This window comes from Rattus norvegicus, chromosome 4 (assembly GCF_036323735.1).
Source record: "Rattus norvegicus strain BN/NHsdMcwi chromosome 4, GRCr8, whole genome shotgun sequence".
In the NCBI taxonomy this organism is placed as follows: Eukaryota; Metazoa; Chordata; class Mammalia; order Rodentia; family Muridae; genus Rattus; species Rattus norvegicus.
In genome coordinates, this window is record NC_086022.1 from 71,753,791 (window position 1) to 71,775,085 (window position 21,295).

A 21,295-nucleotide genomic window follows, 5' to 3' on the forward strand; every position below is an offset into this window, starting at 1 on the left:
ATGGCTTTTGGGTAATAATGGCTGATAATATCAGCTCTCTAATATAGTTTTTAGTGGCATCTCTCTTTGAATTAATAGCAATATCATCAATGAGTGTGTTGTACATCTGTAGCTTGGGACCTGTCATTCAGAATACCTACTGTCTGCCAAGACCAAGCAAGAAATAATTTAAGGTAAGGAACAGGAACAGAGGTAAATGACAAAGAAGAAAAACATGTCTGTTAGCCAGGAAAGGACCTTTAAAGAAGGTCTTTGACACTAAGAAAATAAGGAAGAACAATCACACATATTCTAACAATTTAATTGAATGACATTTTTTTCATAGAAATAACAAACTTCTCCCTAGTAAGGAAAGATCATGAGTAAGGAAAGTGATTAGGTGATTCATTTCATGAACATACGTGCCAGCTTTTCTGCTTCTGTGATCTGTATATAAAACCTGTGCTGAGCACCAAGGATCCTACTGCTCTGGTGTCCTGATTTCTTCACCATGCAAGGTCTCTCATTCACATCCACTGCTGCCACGTTCTTCTTGGTCCTCTGTCTGCAACTGGGGATCAATGAAGGCCAGGATAATGAGTGAGTAAAGCCCTTCTCTCTTTTTTCCTGCTGGAAAAGCATAGAGAGGATCCCTTCTTGCCTGGGAACCGATATACAGCTTGAGGTTGATTTTTAGGTAGCAAAGGACTCTGTCCTTGATATTTCTCATGGGTCATATGTCAAGTTCTATTCCCTTAGTATCCTCTATCTACTGCTTTCACATTTCCACTGGATGGATATGCTTGCCTATACAGTTAAGCCTCCAATGTATATGATAAGGTATAAACAAACAATGACTCTCACTCTCTCTCTCATCCATAGTTCATATGTTTCTCAGTGTACTTTATAAAGGTAAAGCAGTCTCTTAGTTCTAGCAACAGCTTCAAATGTCATTTGAAGGAGTCTCAGACAATGAGAGCCTTTATCACTGATGCATAGTCTGGGGTTGAATTAATAAAAAAAGTCATCGTAAATGTCATTTTCACAATAAAACCTAAAGGTAAAGATGAGGACCTATAGAAACAGTCACCCTAGGACCCAGAGGCCACCATACTGAGAGTACATGTTTTAATAAAGCTGAAAATGTGAAGAAGTTAATCAAAGTAATAAATGTAGCCACGGGGCAAATGAAACCAGTTGAAGCAAACTAGAGATCTCTATACTCACAGCAGGATTATGATGCTGTCTTTTGGTCTGGGAAGCTTGGTCAAATGTCATTTCCTAGCAGAAATCACAAGGTTTTAAAGAGATGATATAGGCATGCTGAGAATCCCTGCATGTTCTAATGTAGATGGTGTTCTTTCTGGACCAGAGGATGTTCATGTTGAAATAAGCCTTATAATTAAGTGCTTTGGCCATCCCAGTTGGCCCACAACTCTTCTGTACTTATTATTAAATATCTCCCCAGTATGGAATCCATAGCCTCAGGAAAGCACTGGCATGGTTAATTGCTATATCTACCATCCTAAAGGCTTCCACAAAACCAGAATTTTCATTGATCTTCATATATCTTTCATAGGAACTGAATCATAGAAAAGATTGTGCTACTCTTGAAATCTAACATGTTCAGCCCTAGGAAAATGTATGAATGATGCTCTCTAAAAATCTTTTTCTACCACACATAGCACCAAAGGATACTAGCCAGGTTCTTTAGGAAGAAGATTGATCCCCTTGGCCCAAAAAAGGCATTGTAAAGAGGAAGACTTGTTCTTTGCTTTATATTTTGCTTTATCAATTGGGGGCCCTTTCCCCCAATTGTGGTGCGTTCACAATTCCAACTGCTCTGTTTTACTAAATAGGTCAACAATGCCTAGGTCCTATCTAGCAACCATAAGGATAAGATATTCAAGGAAGATCTATATAATCCTCCAGCACAGGGTTGTTTACATGATTCTGTGGGTATGAAGTTTGCCCTAAGGATGACTTGACTCTATTGCTCCAGCGAGGGACAAGGAGCGAGCACACTGTAGTGCAGTGATTCTTGAACAGTTCATGTTTTGGTGACTCGTAATCATAAAATAATCTCACTGCTACTTTCTTTTTCTACTGTTATGAATAATAATGTAAATATATGCAGGTATTTTTTGTGTGATTTTAGGTGAACCTTGTTCACACAGTATGAGCACAACTGTTAGAGAGTGTTAAGAAATAGCATGAGATAGTAGATAATCTCCTTTTATAACATTTGTCATTTGTTACTGGGAAAAGGTATGCTCCATTTTAAACAATATGTCTGTTGCTGAGTTAAACAAAAGAAAATATTCAAACAAACACACAAAAATTTCAGGGAATTCTGCTGCTTAGGAATTGATTCAAGCTATAGCACTTTCCTTTACTTTATCCCCTTGCTCCATGATAGAATAGTGCTTTCTCCCATAATAAGGTCTCTGACCTCTCTGTGCCCTATTTTTTCTCCCCAGAACTATTCCACAGCCACTTTTATTTCAACTAAATGTTCCAAGTACACCTGACGAAAATCAGGAGGTTGATATGTCACTTACTCTTCAAACACAATATAAAGAATGTCTGGTGGTAAGTAGACAGATGGATAGTAAATTCAAGGCAAAATCTGACATGAGTTAGGAATATAATGAATTAATCTCTTCTGCTAATACTGCATGGTACACTTAACATCTCCATATGTATTCTGTTGTGTGAATCTCTCAACAGTGGAGAACTTGGAGCAGATGATGATTCCCATTTCACAAAGAAGAAACTCTGGTCCACAAGAGTCTAGGAAGAGAAAGATTGGGAAAGAGAATGAAAATTATCTAAGATAGAAATAGGTGGAAGAAGACAATGAGCTCATGGAAAATTTATACTGCTTATTCCAGGGTCCCCCGAGCATCAGTGGATTCTGATAGGACTTGGGAACAGGGTTCTCGTATGAACATCCTGCAACCATAGTTTAGAGCAGGGGTAAGAAGAGAATATGAGTGATCTGGTTCTTCTCCATTAAGACACTATTTTCCTCTTGCCCTTCTGAATAATAATTATTCATATAAAGTTGCTAGATATGGGAGCAAACATCAGAAATATACATGTGGGATGTATCCTTGGCCCTAATCATACCACTGCCCTAATACTGACCATATATTCAAGGTAAAGATGAGTGCAGGTAAGATTTCAAGGTGAATGAATCTGAAACTTGTTATGAAATGCTTTCATGCAGTTTGCAGTAAAAAATCATATATACTTCTAATTTACTGCATTGCATTATTGAGTGTCAGTATAGATGAAGGGTTGAATTTCATTTAAGTGCATTATTTTCTCATTTGTTTTTGTAATCACTGAATTCTATTCACAAGTCCATCTGGGTAGACATAACCCTAGAACAAAACTCTTAAATTAGATGCTAGAAACAGGAGAGAGAGAGAGAAAGAGAGAGAGAGAGAGAGTATGTGTGTGTGTATGTGTGTGTGTTAGCAAGCGCATGCATATCTGTATGTATGTATTACATATATAATATTATATATAATATATAATATATAATATAATATATTAACACAGATATTATTATGTCATGCTTAAGTTAACAGGCACTCTCAGGTTTCAAAAGCAAAGAAATTGTTCTCCAAAAATTTACTTATCGAATAATTTCCAGACCTGGGCAGAGCGAGTAACTTTTATTCTTGCAGTTGAAATTGGTGAGAGTGAGAGAGTAATTCAATTGTGACGGAGTTAGAATTTGCCGAGGCAGTGACCTGGCCATCATTCTCACAAAGCCTCATTCTGGAATCAATACTTAAACAATGGGACTGCTGTTCAGTGGGGGTCACATAGTAAAAGTTCACATGAGTCATTTCCAAGAACTTTAGCTGGTACCAAGGGCAAGCCTTCCCTCAGGAGACAGGCACAGTAGAATGAATCTTCTTGCCTAGTATATTCACTTGCACTCTCTGAATCTTGCACTCAGACTTCTGGGATAAGTATGATGGTGTGAAGAGAGAAAACTTTGGAAAATTAGCCTGTAGAATGATAATACAACAATGAATGTAAGGTGTCTGTCCTCCTAGTCCGTGTCTCAGCTATTTCCTCTTTTGTATTGCCTTCTATTTACCCTTTTTTGTACTAACAGTGAACTTTCTCTCCCGACCAGGTCAAAGCTTACCTTATAAGTAATACACCGGTTGATGGTGGCTTCAACTATATACAAACGCGCTGCATCTGCAATGATCATCCTACCACCCTTTACTGGACTTTTGTAGTCACTCGTAAGTAGAAAGAACTACTTGCCAAAGAGGAAAAATTAAAATGTAAACATAGCTGCAGAACTTCCAGTTGGAAGCATGGAAGGGCAACATGATAGGTGGGAAGGATGCCCATGAGGAGCATTCCTGGGATCTAAAGCTCTAGATAGTATAGCGTGAGAAAGGTTAGATAAAAGGGGGTGACTTCAAATGATTTGGGGAAACTCTATCCCAGGAAGAATTTAACTAGTCATATCAGGAAAACCAGAGAACCCTAGAGTGTCTGAGAGATGACTTTTGTTTTATTTCTTCCAGAAACTTTAACATTTAGAATAATGGTTGACATTGTTAAGGATAAAGGTATCTGCCCTAATGACGTCGCAGTGGTGCCCATCTCAGGAAACCGGTACTTCACAGACCGTACTGTGTACGTGAATTAACAAAGGCTTCTTATGCATCTTTCAAAACCATTATCATTTTCTCTAAGTAAAATTGACTGGAATACCCATTGTAATCTGTTAAATAAACTTCTTATAAGCGTCACCATGTGTTACGGTGTTGTATAAAATCTAGTATCAAAATCATGGAAGAACCCCAAATTTCTTCCATTAGTCTTTCAAAGTACCATTACTGAGACTTTATGAGTGTTTTCTATCCAGTTACATAAAAAGGAAAGAAGGGTGGAGAGATACTATAGTGTGTGCACTACTTACCATGCAGGATTGAGGACTTAGATTTGAATCCCCAGAACCCACATAAAGCCAGAAACTGTAGCACACGTTAATAATTTCAGTACTTCTACAGTTAGACAGGAGGCAGGTGTAGAAGCTCTTGGACAAGCTCGTTTTGTGTGTGCTGATGCTTTCTTTAAGTGAGTAGAAGGAAAGGGATGACACTTGAGTGTGCCATGGCACAGGGACATTCACACTCACTCATGCACACAAATCTTACAAATACACACCAAAAACTTTTAAAGAAAAGAAGAAAAAAATTCAGAAGAGAAGAGCCACTCTCAAAGAGTGGAGAGGTCACTGCTGAGATAGTCCAAATACTCAGGGAAACAAGGATGCAAGCCGCGCTGCCCAGTGCTTGACTTTTCTCTATCCTATTGCTCTCCAGGAGCTCCACCTTCATTTCCCAGAAGATGGGAGTGATTTGTAACCAGGAAGGAACAGTCTGTAGTCCTCACCATGAACTAGTGTATTGCATTACATTCTGTTGCTTCTTCTCAATCAGTTCCAAATGGGGCATAGCAAATGTGGCTGACTATAAATGAAGGCTATGAGTCCTGAGTTGTTTTCTCAGATGGGACCAGCTACTGCTTTTTGATAGAAGTGAGGCACAAGCAAAGATCCAAAAGAGCTGAAAATCATCTGGCAAATGGAAAAGTAGATTTCAAGAACTCAAAGCGGGAAATGTAGACTATACTTCTCAGGTAATCATTGTAGTACTGGGTATGGATAACTGAAAGGACTTTAGAGATGCTATAAGAAGAATTAGAATCACAACAGAGTATATCTCGGTAAGAAAATGGAATCAAACCCTTCAAGTCAGTGGTCTTACACGAGGATCAGAATTCAGGAGAGGGAAAGAAGGTTGTTCAAAAAGATTATTTCACATGTTTTTGGAACACTAACATTAATTGCATGTGTAAAATGTGGTAGCTAAAATTCGTACTTCCTTCTGAATGTCTCTTGTAGTGGTTTACATCTTTGTTAAGGAATGAAGCCCTGTTTCTTTCGAAAATGCTCTTGAAGATACTTTTTCCTCTTATCTGGCTTTTTAATACTTGCATCAGACATTTACCCATGTATGCTTCTCCCTTTATCTTGGGGGATGTTCAGTTTGGGGCAGGTTCCTTTCTGAAGGAATTTATTATTTCCAAGACCAAAGTTGTTTGCTAGTTTTGTTTTTGTGTCTATAATTATTTCCCTGGGTTATTGGTTTAATTCTGTATCTGCTTTAGAAACTTCAGAAAGCTAAATATAATAGGTAATTTGAATTGTGTTCGGTCTTCTGTTTATGCATTTGTAACCTTTTCTTAAAGTCTGTGGTAAACTAGCTGAGAAAGTAAACATCTTTTAATATTGACATTAAGAAAAATGAATAGTCTTTAATTATAGTAAGCACAATCACATATATTTGCTTTAAATATATATACATATATATATGTATACACACACACCTGTGCATGCCCACATGCACGCACGCGCACACACACACACACACACACACACACACACACACACACACACACACACACAGGCTTACTTGGCCTTTCTGACTTGGTCCTAATTTCTTTCTATTCCAATTTTGGAACAATGTTTACTTAAGGACAAAAAACATATTGATACATTTTTTCCTTCAATAGCTAAACTTTATCTTACCAATAAATTATTGTTCAAGTTCTACAGAATGGATAAAATTTTATTATGTCAGCATAGTAAAGTGATTACTAAAGATTTGTTATTAAATTTTCAAGATTTTAGGTTCTAGTATTTGGTAATGTACACAACAAAATATTAAAATGAAAAGTTAGAAACACTCCACTACAGTAGCTGAGGAGAAACATCTGCAAGATGTCTTAATTCTATTCTATGAAGGAAAAAGTAAGAATATTGGGCCTCTTTTAAAAAACACATCTCATCTCTAAATCAAAAAGAAAATCACTACTAAATTTCATAAACAGAAAGATAAACTGTAGGTATTCATGAATAACAACAGTACATACTCTTATATCTGTTTAGATTCAATGTACACTCACAGTAATCACCACTGTGATATGGGCACCTCTAAGTAGGAAAGGCAGTATACATCTTAATTTCAACATAAAGGCAGTCTTCGAGGAACAAAGGCTAGTTCTATGACTCAAAGAGTACAAATATATCGAAGGAAGATGGAACATCAACATAAAATAATGCTGGCTGACAGAGAGAACCTCAAAACAGGACCAAGGGAGGAAATTTTGTTCTAGAGTCATTAATTTCTATGACTTAATATCCTAAAAGAAATTTCAAAGTGTAAAATACTTTCATATTTTTCTCTGGGTCCATCTGTCTGTCTTCCTCTCTTCCTCTCTCTCCACCCACACCCACCCCAATACACACAGCTGTCATACAAAGAGATGTTATACACACAGCTGTAAGCAACACTCATAAAACACAACAGTACAAGATTTCACTCAGAGGAAGAGCCCAAGATTGCTGAGGAGTAATTGGTCAATGGCATTTTCAACACCAAAAAAATTGTCCACTACTCAGAGGTAGACAGGGCACCTTCATTATGCAATATAATAATAGAATAGAATAGAATAGAATAGAATAGAATAGAATAGAATAGAATAGAATAGAATAGAATAGAATAGAAACACCCAATTCAATGACTGTCTTAGATACTAGTTACAATGCTTTGTGTTCCAAGTTAATTGCTCCAACTCCCTATCCCATAACATGAAAGAAATACTAACTTTCTTACTACCATTTTGCTAAGTAAGTAAAAATAAAGGGCCTTAGTAAGTTCAGTGAGAAAGGGTGCCCATAGGCAACTGTGTTAGAACAGTTAGTCACTAGTTGGCAGTGCTCTTTGGAATAGTAATGGAACTTTTAGCAGGGATAGCCTTGCTGGTGGAAGCATGCACACCTGAGGATGAGCTTTGAAAGTTCCCTCTTCCCACTTTCTCTTTTTTTCTATTGGATATTTTTTAATTTACATTTCAAATATTATTCCCTTACCCAGTTTCTCGGAAATAAGCCCCCAATCCCATCTGCCTCCCCTTCTTCTATAAGGGTGTCCCCCTCCCCATGCACTTCCCATTCCAACCCCTCCCCCAACATTCCCCTACACTGGGGGTCCAACCTTGGCAGGGCCAAGGACTTCTCTTTCCATTGGTACCCAAAAGGCTATCCTCTGCTACATATGTAGCTGGAGCCATGGGTCAGTCCATGTATAGTCTTTGGGTAGTGGTTTAGTCCCTGGAAGCTCTGATTGGTTGGCATTGTTGTTCTTATGGGGCTGCAAGGCCCTTCAGCTCTTTCAATCTTTTCTTTAATTCCTGAAAAGGGGGTCCCATTCTCAGTTCAGTGGTTTGCTGCTAGCATTCGCCTCTGTATTTGACATGCTCTGGCTGTGTCTCTTAGGAGACATCTATATCTGCTTCCTGTCAGCATGCACTTCTTAGCTTCGTCAATCTTATCTAGGTTTGGTGGCTGTGTGTGTGTGTGGGGGGGGCATATGGCCCACATGTGGACAGGCTCTGAATGACCATTCCTACAGTCTCTGCTCCAAACTTTGCCTCCATATCCCCTCTATGAATATTTTTGCTCCCCTTCTCTTTCCATTTTCAAGTTCATTCTTTCTGCTTCCACTTTAGGTTGAAGATGTAATCTCTCAGCTTCTAGCTCTTGTCACCATGTTGCCACTTGCTTCTCTATTCCTCCCCACCATGGTGTCTCTTCTTCTGCAATTGTACACCCAAGCAAATCTTTCCCAAAGTGCTTTGCGTTGTGCTCTTTTAGCACAGAAACAAAAAGGAACCAACACATTTCTAACTTTCTTGTATGAATTATACAATTATAAAGTCCAGCTACATCAGAGCTTCTGATGTGTGATAATGTGAAACTTGCTGTGTTGTCCACTACTAGTTTTCTCATACAGCTAAGGTACTTGCAGATCTCTTTTAGTGACCTGTGAAGACTTCTGTGATCTTTCCCTTTTTCCCTCAGATCCCAGATTCTCAACACACATGTCCAACTTTGTAAATTAATCAAGCCATAAAAGGATAAGACATTGTAATAAGCAAACTTTTCTTATTACAATAGATAAGTAAATTTCCTAAATTATGAATAGTACCACTAGAGATATAAAGGAAGAAAATAGATATGACATTCTCTCTGTCTCTGTAAGGACTCCATGACCCACTTCAAATATCTAAGTTCTGTAGAATACACCAATGGAAAGTCTAGAGAAGAGTGTCAATAGCTCCTTTTGTCTACAGATTAAAAGAAACAACACTGCTGACTTACTTAATAGACTCATGCCAAAGTTGCTGAAGTTACATAAATAAATAAAAGGAGAGATAGGGCACATAGGCCAAAGACACATGTTATTTTCATCTGGACAATGAACTTTTTATGTTAGATAACTAACCTTTATGCCATTGATTCAATTGTCCTCCTTCCCTCTAATGTAAGGTAACTAAAAAGAAACTACTGATTTCTTACATTCTGCAAATTCCTTGAGGTTGCCTGGATTAGGACATTTAAAACTATTCTTAGAACTGAGTACAGCTTCACCCACAAAACTGTCACCTTCTTAAACAATAGAAAACCCACAATCTAAAATGTTTTACTCCACCAAAAGTGTACTAAACTATGATCAGAAATGACTCTCAGAGAAAGAGTTCACATTACAACTTCATGGATTCATGCAAACCATACCAAGTTTAATATGGTTTCCTGTGCATTCCAAATTCAATCTTTTTCATAGAAAAGTAAAGCATGTTGAATGTATTGATATAAACTTGGTTACATATCTGAATTCTAAAAAATTTAAATTATCCTTCCTGCACGCATTCTCTGGCCTTAATACTCATGTATTAGTACATATATTTATTCATACACATCTGTTATGATGACTGGAACCCCCATCATCAATCTTCCACATCTTCACGAGATTGACTTTTATGTTGCTGACAACTTTACTACTATCTGAGGTCCTGCAGATGAAAATTAATGAAATATTAAGTTAAGAATCTTTCTCTTATAACACACCCAGAACACATCTACTTATAAAGGACCATACATTCATGTTTACTTTAAGCAGGTCTGCTCTATGCACAGCAAATCACAGTTTTAGCCTTTATGTCATTTCATGAACTCATGAAGGTGCAATGTGAAAATGAACCCCCCAAATGCTCTCATCAGCACTCCTAGAGGAAAGAACACAGCACAAGAGATCAAAACTCTACATTATTTTATAGGCCATGTGGTATAACACAATCACTACAACAGCATAAATGGTGCCTTTCCATGTCAACCACATGAGATAAAACCTATGTCTATCATAGAAGTAATGTTCAGTAGAAGAGAGGGGGAAAAAAGCTGTATGTCTTGGTAAGGCTAGACGGCTGGCTCCAAAATCTGATCTGATTTGGTTTCTATTCTTTGATATTTCTTTTTAATTGTTTTTCATTTTATTGAAATTGTTTTTTCTCACATAATATATACAAATTTTGGTTTACCTTCCCTCTACCCATCCCAAATCCTCCCTACTTCCCTTCCCATGCATATCCACTCCCTCTCTGTGTCTAGTTAGAAAACAGAATTCCAAGAAATAATAATAAAATACAATAAAATAATCAAATCAAATGAAACAGAAGCTAACACATCTGAATTGGACAAAACAAAACATCAAAAACAAAAACATCCAAAATAAAAAACCAAACATCCAAACCAAACAAACAGATGGATAAGAGCTCAAAAGAATGTCTAAGACACAGAGAGATACCCATTTGCACACTGAGGAAGCCACAATATACACACAGAAGACCTGAGGCAAACCCATGCAGACCCTGTGCATTTTGACTCAGTCTCTGTGATTTCCTAGGAACTTTGACAAAGCTGATTTAGAAGGTTTTGTTTTGTTGGTTTCTTCTGTCCCCTCCATCTTTTACACTCCTTCTGCCTCCTCCTCTACCGAGTTTCTTGCCCACTGAGGGGAGAAATTTGATGAGACATCTGTTTCAGGTCTGACTGTTCCACGGTCTCTCAATCTCTGCATATTGTCTTGCTGTGCATCTCTACATTTGTTCCCATATGCTACAGGAGTAAGATTCTCTAATAATGGCTGAACAAGATACTTACCTATGAGTGTATAGGGTGCCATTAGAAGTTTTGGTTTGAAAGAGAAGACAAGCACACAAACATAACCTCACATCCAAATATGAATATAACAGGAAGCAATAATCACTATTCCTTAATATCTCTCAACGTCAATGGCCTCAACTCCCCAGTAAAAAGACATAGATTAACAAACTGGATAAGCAACGAGGACCCTACATTCTGCTGCCTACAGGAAACACACCTCAGAGACAAAGACAGACACTACCTCAGAGTGAAAGGCTGGAAAACAACTTTCCAAGCAAATGGTCAGAAGAAGCAAGCTGGAGTAGCCATTCTAATATCAAATAAAATCAACCTTCAACTAAAATTCATCAAAAAAGATAAGGAAGGACACTTCATATTCATCAAAGGAAAAACCAACCAAGATGAACTCTCAATCCTAAATATCTATGCCCCAAACACGAGGGCACCTACATACGTAAAAGAAACCTTACTAAAGCCCAAAACAAACATTGCACCTCACACAATAATAGTAGGAGACTTCAACACCCCACTGTCATCAATGAACAGATCATGGAAACAGAAATTAAACAGAGACGTAGACAGACTAAGAGAAGTCATGAGCCAAATGGATTTAACGGATATTTATAGAACATTCTACCCTAAAGCAATAGGATATACCTTCTTCTCAGCTCCTCATGGTACTTTCTCCAAAATTGAGCATATACTTGGTCAAAAAAAGGGCCTCAACAGCTACAGAAAAATAGAAATAATCCCATGCGTGCTATTGGACACCCACGGCCTAAAACTAGTCTTCAATGACAATAAGGGAAGAATGCCCACATATATGTGGAAATTGAACAATGCTCTGCTCAATGATAACCTGGTCAAGGAAGACATAAAGAAAGAAATTAAAGACTTCTTAGAATTTAATGGAAATGAAGGTACAACATACCCAAACTTATGGGACACAATGAAAGCTGTGCTAAGAGGAAAACTCATAGCACTGAGTGCCTGCAGAAAGAAACAGGAAAGAGCATATGTCAGCAGCTTGACAGCACACCTAAAAGCTCTAGAACAAAAGGAAGCAAATACACCCAGGAGGAGTAGAAGGCAGGAAATAATCAAACTCAGAGCTGAAATCAACCAAGTAGAAACAAAAAGGACCATAGAAAGAATCAACAGAACCAAAAGTTGGTTCTTTGAGAAAATCAACAAGATAGATAAACCCTTAGCCAGACTAATGAGAGGACACAGAGAGTGTATCCAAATTAACAAAATCAGAAATGAAAAGGGAGACATAACTACAGATTCGGAGGAAATTCAAAAAATCATCAGATCTTACTATAAAAACCTATATTCAACAAAATTTGAAAATCTTCAGGAAATGGACAATTTCCTAGACAGATACCAGGTATCGAAGTTAAATCAGGAACAGATAAACCAGTTAAACAACCCCATAACTCCTAAGGAAATAGAAGCAGTCATTAAAGGTCTCCCAACCAAAAAGAGCCCAGGTCCAGACGGGTTTAGTGCAGAATTCTATCAAACCTTCATAGAAGACCTCATACCAATATTATCCAAACTATTCCACAAAATTGAAACAGATGGAGCCCTACCGAATTCCTTCTATGAAGCCACAATTACTCTTATACCTAAACCACACAAAGACACAACAAAGAAAGAGAACTTCAGACCAATTTCCCTTATGAATATCGACGCAAAAATACTCAATAAAATTCTGGCAAACCGAATTCAAGAGCACATCAAAACAATCATCCACCATGATCAAGTAGGCTTCATCCCAGGCATGCAGGGATGGTTTAATATACGGAAAACCATCAACGTGATCCATTATATAAACAAACTGAAAGAACAGAACCACATGATCATTTCATTAGATGCTGAGAAAGCATTTGACAAAATTCAACACCCCTTCATGATAAAAGTCCTGGAAAGAATAGGAATTCAAGGCCCATACCTAAACATAGTAAAAGCCATATACAGCAAACCAGTTGCTAACATTAAACTAAATGGAGAGAAACTTGAAGCAATCCCACTAAAATCAGGGACTAGACAAGGCTGCCCACTCTCTCCCTACTTATTCAATATAGTTCTTGAAGTTCTAGCCAGAGCAATCAGACAACAAAAGGAGGTCAAGGGGATACAGATTGGAAAAGAAGAAGTCAAAATATCACTATTTGCAGATGATATGATAGTATATTTAAGTGATCCCAAAAGTTCCACCAGAGAACTACTAAAGCTGATAAACAACTTCAGCAAAGTGGCTGTGTATAAAATTAACTCAAATAAATCAGTAGCCTTCCTCTACACAAAAGAGAAACAAGCCGAGAAAGAAATTAGGGAAACGACACCTTCATTATAGACCCAAATAATATAAAGTACCTCGGTGTGACTTTAACCAAGCAAGTAAAAGATCTGTACAATAAGAACTTCAAGACACTGAGGAAAGAAATTGAAGAAGACCTCAGAAGATGGAAAGATGTCCCATGCTCATGGATTGGCAGGATTAATATAGTAAAAATGGCCATTTTACCAAAAGCAATCTACAGATTCAATGCAATCCCCATCAAAATACCAATCCAATTCTTCAAAGAGTTAGACAGAACAATTTGCAAATTCATCTGGATTAACAAAAAACCCAGGATAGCTAAAGCTATCCTCAACAATAAAAGGACTTCAGGGGGAATCACTATCGCTGAACTCAAGCAGTATTACAGAGCAATACTGATAAAAACTGCATGGTATTGGTACAGAGACAGACAGATAGACCAATGGAATAGAATTGAAGACCCAGAAATGAACCCACACACCTATGGTCACTTGATTTTTGACAAAGGAGCCAAAACCATCCAATGGAAAAAAAGGTAGAATTTTCAGCAAATGGTGCTGGTTCAACTGGAGGTCAACATGTAGAAGAATGCAGATCGATCCATGCTTATCACCCTGTACAAAGCTTAAGTCCAAGTGGATCAAGGACCTCCACATCAAACCAGATACACTCAAACTAATAGAAGAAAACCTAGGGAAGCTTCTGGAACACATGGGCAGTGGAAAAAATTTCTTGAACAAAACACCAATAGCTTATGCTCTAAGATCAAGAATTGATAAATGGGATCTCATAAAATTGCAAAGCTTCTGTAAGGCAAAGGACACTGTGGTTAGGACAAAACGGCAACCAACAGATTGGGAAAAGGTCTTTACCAATCCTACAACAGATAGAGGCCTTATATCCAAAATATACAAAGAACTCAAGAAGTTAGACTGCAGGGAGACAAATAACACTATTAAAAAATGGGGTTCAGAGCTAAACAAAGAATTCACAGCTGAGGAATGCCAAATGGCTGAGAAACACCTAAAGAAATGTTCAACATCTTTAGTCATAAGTGAAATGCAAATCAAAACAACTCTGAGATTTCACCTCACACCAGTGAGAATGGCTAAGATCAAAAACTCAGGTGACAGCAGATGCTGGCGAGGATGCGGAGAAAGAGGAACACTCCTCCATTGTTGGTGGGATTGCAGACTGGTACAACCATTCTGGAAATCAGTCTGGAGGTTCCACAGAATATTGGACATTGAACTGCCTGAGGATCCAGCTATACCTCTCTTAGGCATATACCCAAAAGATGCCCCAACATATAAAAAAGACACGTCCTCCACTATGTTCATCGAAGCCTTATTTATACTAGCCAGAAGCTGGAAAGAACCCAGATGCCCTTCAACAGAGGAATGGATACAGAAAATGTGGTACATCTACACAATGGAATATTACTCAGCTATCAAAAACAATGACTTTATGAAATTCGTAGGCAAATGGTTGGAACTGGAAAATATCATCCTGAGTGAGGTAACCCAATCACAGAAAAACACACATGATATGCACTCATTGATAAGTGGCTATTAGCCCAAATGCTTGAATTACCCTAGATGCATAGAACAAATGAAACTCAAGACGGATGATCAAAATGTGAATGCTTCACTCCTTCTTTAAAAGGGGAACAAGAATACCCTTGGCAGGGAATAGAGAGGCAAAGATTAAAACAGACACAGAAGGAACACCCATTCAGAGCCTGCCCCACATGTGGCCCATGCATATACAGCCATCCAATTAGACAAGATGGATGAAGCAAAGAAGTGCAGGCCGACAGGAGCCAGATGTAGATCTCTCCCGAGAGACACAGCCAGAATACAGCAAACACAGAGGCGAATGCCAGAAGCAAACCTGAATTGAGAATAGGACCCCCGTTGAAGGAATCAGAGAAAGAACTGGAAGAGCTTGAAGGGGCTCGAGACCCCATATGTACAACAATGCCAAGCAACCAGAGCTTCCAGGGACTAAGCTACTACCTAAAGACTATACATGGACTGACCCTGGACTCTGACCTCATAGGTAGCAATGAATATCCTAGTAAGAGCACCAGTGGAAGGGGAAGCCCTGCGTCCTGCTAAGACTGAACCCCCAGTGAACTAGACTGTTGGGGGAGGGCGACAAGGGGGGGAGGATGGGAGGGGAACACCCATAAAGAAGGGGAGGGGGGAGGGGGATATTTGCCCGGAAACCGGGAAAGGGAATAACACTCCAAACGTATATAAGAAATACTCAGCCACCCAATTAGACAAGATGGATGAAGCAAAGAAGTGCAGACCAACAGGAGCCGGATGTAGATCGCTCCTGAGAGACACAGCCAGAATACAGCAAATACAGAGGCGAATGCCAGCAGCAAACCACTGAACTGAGAATAGGTCCCCCGTTGAAGGAATCAGAGAAAGAACTGGAAGAGCTTGAAGGGGCTCGAGACTCCAAAAGTACAACAATGTCAAGCAACCAGAGCTTCCAGGGACTAAACCACTACCTAAAGACTATACATGGACTGACCCTGGACTCTGACCCCATAGGTAGCAATGAATATCCTAGTAAGTACACCAGTGGAAGGGGAAGCCCTGGGTCCTGCTAAGACTGAACCCCCAGTGAACTAGTCTATGGGGGGAGGGCGGCAATGGGGGGAGGGTTGGGAGGGGAACACCCATAAGGAAGGGGAGGGGGGAGGGGGATGTTTGCCCGGAAACCGGGAAAGGGAATAACACTCGAAATGTATATAAGAAATACTCAAGTTAATAAAAAAGAAAAAAAAGAAAAAAAAGAAAAACAGTGCTATAATTAACAGAAAAAAAAAAGAATCGACAAATGGGATCTCATAAAACTGCAAAGCTTCTGTAAGGCAAAGGACACTGTGGTTAGGACAAATCGGCAACCAACAGATTGGGAAAAGATCTTTACCAATCCTACAACAGATAGAGGCCTTATATCCAAAATATACAAAGAACTCAAGAAGTTAGACCGCAGGGAAACAAATAACCCTATTAAAAAATGGGGTTCAGAGCTAAACAAAAATTAACAGCTGAGGAATGCCAAATGGCTGAGAAACACCTAAAGAAATGTTCAATATCTTTATTCATAAGGGAAATGCAAATCAAAACAACCCTGAGATTTCACCTCACACCAGTGAGAATGGCTATGATCAAAAACTCAGGGGAAAACAGATGCTGGCGAGGATGTGGAGAAAGAGGAACACTCCTCCATTGTTGGTGGGATTGCAAACTGGTACAACCATTCTGGAAACCATTCTGGAGGTTCCTCAGAAAATTGGACATTGAACTGCCTGAGGATCCAGCTATACCTCTCTTGGGCATATACCCAAAAGATGCCCCAACATATAAAAAAGACACGTGCTCCACTATGTTCATTGCAGCCTTATTTATAATAGCCAGAAGCTGGAAAGAACCCAGATGCCCTTCAACAGAGGAATGGATACAGAAAATGTGGTACATCTACACAATGGAATATTACTCAGCTATCAAAAACAACGACTTTATGAAATTCGTAGGCAAATGGTTGGAACTGGAAAATATCATCCTGAGTGAGCTAACCCAATCACAGAAAGACATACATGGTATGCACTCATTGATAAGTGGCTATTAGCCCAAATGCTTGAATTACCCTAGATACCTAGAACAAATGAAACTCAAGACGGATGATCAAAATGTGAATGCTTCACTCCTTCTTTAAAAGGGGAACAAGAATACCCTTGGCAGGGAATAGAGAGGCAAAGATTAAAACAGAGACTGAAGGAACACCCATTCAGAGCCTGCCCCACATGTGGCCCATACATATACAGCCACCCAATTAGACATGATGGATGAAGCAAAGAAGTGCAGACCGACAGGAGCCGGATGTAGATCGCTCCTGAGAGACACAGCCAGAATACAGCAAATACAGAGGTGAATGCCAGCAGCAAACCACTGAACTGAGAATAGGACCCCCGTTGAAGGAATCAGAGAAAGAACTGGAAGATCTTGAAGGGGCTCGAGACCCCATATGTACAACAATGCTAAGCAACCAGAGCTTCCAGGGACTAAGCCACTACCTAAAGACTATACATGGACTGACCCTGGACTCTGACCTCATAGGTAGCAATGAATATCCTAGTAAGAGCACCAGTGGAAGGGGAAGCCCTGGGTCCTGCTAAGACTGAACCCCCAGTGAACTAGACTGGTGGGGGGAGGGCGGCAATGGGGGTAAGTTTGGGAGGGGAACACCCATAAGGAAGGTGAGGGGGGAGGGGGATGTTTGCCCGGATACCGGAAAGGGAATAACACTCAAAATGTATATAAGAAATACTCAAGTTAATAAAAAAAAATGCATGAAAGCAAAATGTAATAATCAAAGAAAGTACAATTTATACTGCAGAATAATGAAAAAGTGAGATAGGAAGCAATTCTTAATGTCTATACACTTCAAAATCAGAGCATTCAAATATATAAAGACGTGAGTCAAAGGCCCAAGAAGAGATATAAGCTACAAACAATCATTTTACAGAAATCCGAAGTGTCACTTTTCTAAAACGATCTTTTATTTAGACACAAAATCAAAAGAGGAGTGTTAAAACATACTTTAGACCCAATGTACCTAAGAAAATCCTACAAAATAATGAACCTCAACAGGACATACACTGTTCAGAAGGACATGGGAAAAAGTCATATGCTAGTCCATAAAACAGGCCACCCAAAATTAAAGTATTAAAATTACCATGTATTCTTTTCAACCAATGTGCGGTAACATAAAAATAAATGGCAGCAGAAGAAAACTCAACAAACCAGAAAGCCACACATATGTAAAGCAAGCAATGTGCTCTTAAAATACCAAAGAATTGAGGAGGACCATTTAAGTCTCTTGGAGAAAACGGAAATACAGCATTCTGAGCTTCTAACCCCACCCTCATCCCCTGCCAGCGTAACTGCAGCCATTCTGTTGCATGCTTGCCTGCTATTTCATATTGTTGCTACCTGCTAGTCTTTGTCACAGAAAAGTAACTTGACTCAGAGTAGGGTCATGGTGACCACATTCCCCTATTATGTTCTGTATGAGGTTTGCTAATCTTACATTTCACAATGTTTTATGAAGGACCCATCAAATTAAAGTTCAATATGAACTATTATGTCTAAAATGACTGGAATCAAGGCTGACTGTAGTAAAAAAAATATTTAAAAGACACTGATGCAGGGTTAAAACCTGCCTCTTACCATTTATGTTCCCAGATCTCACACACACACACACACACACACACACACACACACACACATTGGGTAACATCCTACTCTCCAACTGGGAGGAGGGATAACATTTGAAATGTAAATAAATAAAATAACTAATAATAAAGAAAAAAGGAATAAACTTCAAAAAAAGAAATACTCAAATTAATAAAAAAAAAGAAATACTCAAATTAATAAAAAAAAAGAAGTTTTGGTTTGGTTTTGGTTTGGTTTGGTTTGGTTTGGTTTGGTTCTTTTTAGAATTGAATTTACCCTAATTCCTTGTCCTTCTAGTTTCAGATTCTTGATCACCTAAGCAGTATGACGTATGGGTTCCATCTGGTGAAGAGGGATTTAAGTCCAATCAGATATTGGGTGGTTACTCCCAGAATCTTTGGGTCATGATTGCATTAGCATATTTCATAGCCAAGACTCTGTAGTTAAGATACATGGTTTGTGTCTGTGTTTTGGTGTTTATGCATCTTCCTTGGTAGCTGCGGAGTACCTTTCCATAGGAAAGACTCTATAGTATAGAGACGAAGTCACTATGTAGGCACCAGCTAGATTTTCCATGTCTAGTGAGTTATGTAGATCTTGTCTTTAGCATTGGGGTTTTGTTGTTAGATTTTGAGAAGCAATCTATAGTCTTGGCAGCAGTCTGGGTTGTTGAGAATTCCCACTGGACTCCTTGAGCCAACAATTCAATTAGCTGTAACCCAATCCAGTAATGGGAATGTCATTTGGTAACTTGGGATAGCCATTGGAGTTTTGTCTCCCCAATTATTTGGGGGTCTTATTTGGATCTCTTTCCTTTATGTATACTTTTCAGGGAGCTTCTACTGGATTATGATTCTTTACTACCACTAAAATAGTCCTTAATCTTAGATGTCTTTTTCCATATTCCTTCTCTCATTGTGCACTGATATGCTCAGAAGCAAAGCAGTTAATTATTCCTTCATAAAGAATAGCTTCTGAGGTTGAATAAGGTACCAGGCTTTTCCATACATGTTTATAAAATATTTTGATTATGTCTCACTCTTTAGTTACCATATCTTAACTTCTATTGAAAGCTTGCTTGATCAACTGTGCTTTTCTCTGAGGCCCCAATGCATACGGCAATAACATAGTTTCTTTTCAAAACCAGGAACATGCTTGGAAGAGACAAAAATAGCCTGAGGCCATGGCTTTGGGAGCTTTCCCCCGAGACCTTGATGTATATATAGAGATGTGAGAACCCAAATCTTCATCCTATATGGGACTATGACTATCAGTTCCAAGGATGCTGCATGCCCAGCCTGTAATGTTCTGAAGGTACGGTGGTCCCCTCATGTAACGGTTTTTTTATTAGCTTCTTGCTGCCTTCCGGTCAACAAATGGTAGTTTCTACTAACTTCATCCCATTTCTTCCCCAGAAAGTGTATGTAAGAAAACATACTTCATAATAAATTTGATTGGCAAAAGACACGTCTTTTAGAAGACCTCCCGATCCTAAGCTTTCATATCTTTTCTATATTGTATCCTCTATCTTCTGATCTCCTGGTACTGTCACCTAGGACCCTGCCACTAAACAATGATCTCTTTGTTCTGCCCATATTTCTTTCATTTTTTTGAACTTCATGTAATAGAAACTTAAAAAATTATAAGGAATCAATGAAATACACAGTGAATTCTCACAATCAGCATTAAAGAAAATAGAAAGAAGATGAAAAATATGTCCATAACAAATGAATTTTAGGTAAGATAAAGTGAGATAGTTCATGTTCATTTAATGCATTTATTTAAGGGGTTAAAAACAACCTAGGGTGTATGGCATCTGGTGTTTGATAGTAGCTCCTCCCAATTCATAGGTAACACTGATATAATAAATAAAAAAATTAAATAGATGCCATTTCAAGCTACAGGTCATCTCTAGATCCTCTAACTTAAGCACTCTGCCTCAGTGAGAATCATGGACTAGCAGACACTCTGAATTCTGAGCTTTCCTGACCCTCCATTCTGGAATAGCACTTGCCATCTATCTCAGGATACCAAGATTCTCCTATTTCAATGGTGAGTAGGCAAATCCATGGATCTGCTGTTTACTTTAAAACTTCATAAGTTTCTTTTTTAAAATTTTTACTGGATATTTTATGTATTTACATTTCAAATTTTATCCACTTTCCCCCTCTCCCATTCCCTTACTCCCTTCCCCTGCTTTTATGAAGAAGGTTTCACTCTGACCCACCCACTCTCACTTCAAAGCCCTGGCATTCCCCTATGCTAGGGAAACAAGCCTTCACATGACCAAGGGCTTCACCTCCTATTGATGCTAGACAATGCCATCCTCTGCTGCATATGCAGCTGGAGACATGGATCACTCCATGTGCAGTAATTGCTTTGTGGTTTAGTTCCTGGGAGTTCTGGTGGGTCTGGTTGGTTGATTTTGTGGTTCTTCCTATGGGGTTGCAAACCCCTTCAGCTCCTTCAGTTCTTTTTCTAACTCCCCCATTAGGGGTCCCATGCTCAGTCTGATGGTTAGTTGAAAACACCCTTATCTGTATCAGTAAGGTTCTGGCAGAGCCTCTTAGGACACATCCATATCAGGCTCCTGTTAGCATGCACTTCTTGGCATCA

At 38.8% G+C, this 21,295-nt stretch overlaps 1 protein-coding gene across 1 annotated transcript; it reads left to right on the plus strand.

Moving 5' to 3' along the window:
- Positions 1-474: 474 nt before the first annotated feature.
- On the plus strand, positions 475-4,769 carry Pip (prolactin induced protein). The gene is given in 4 exon segments (NM_022708.2): positions 475-579; positions 2,460-2,571; positions 4,139-4,253; positions 4,545-4,769. Coding segments are annotated over 4 exon segments (441 nt in total). The 5' UTR covers positions 475-490; the 3' UTR covers positions 4,670-4,769.
- The last annotated feature ends 16,526 nt before the right edge of the window (positions 4,770-21,295 follow it).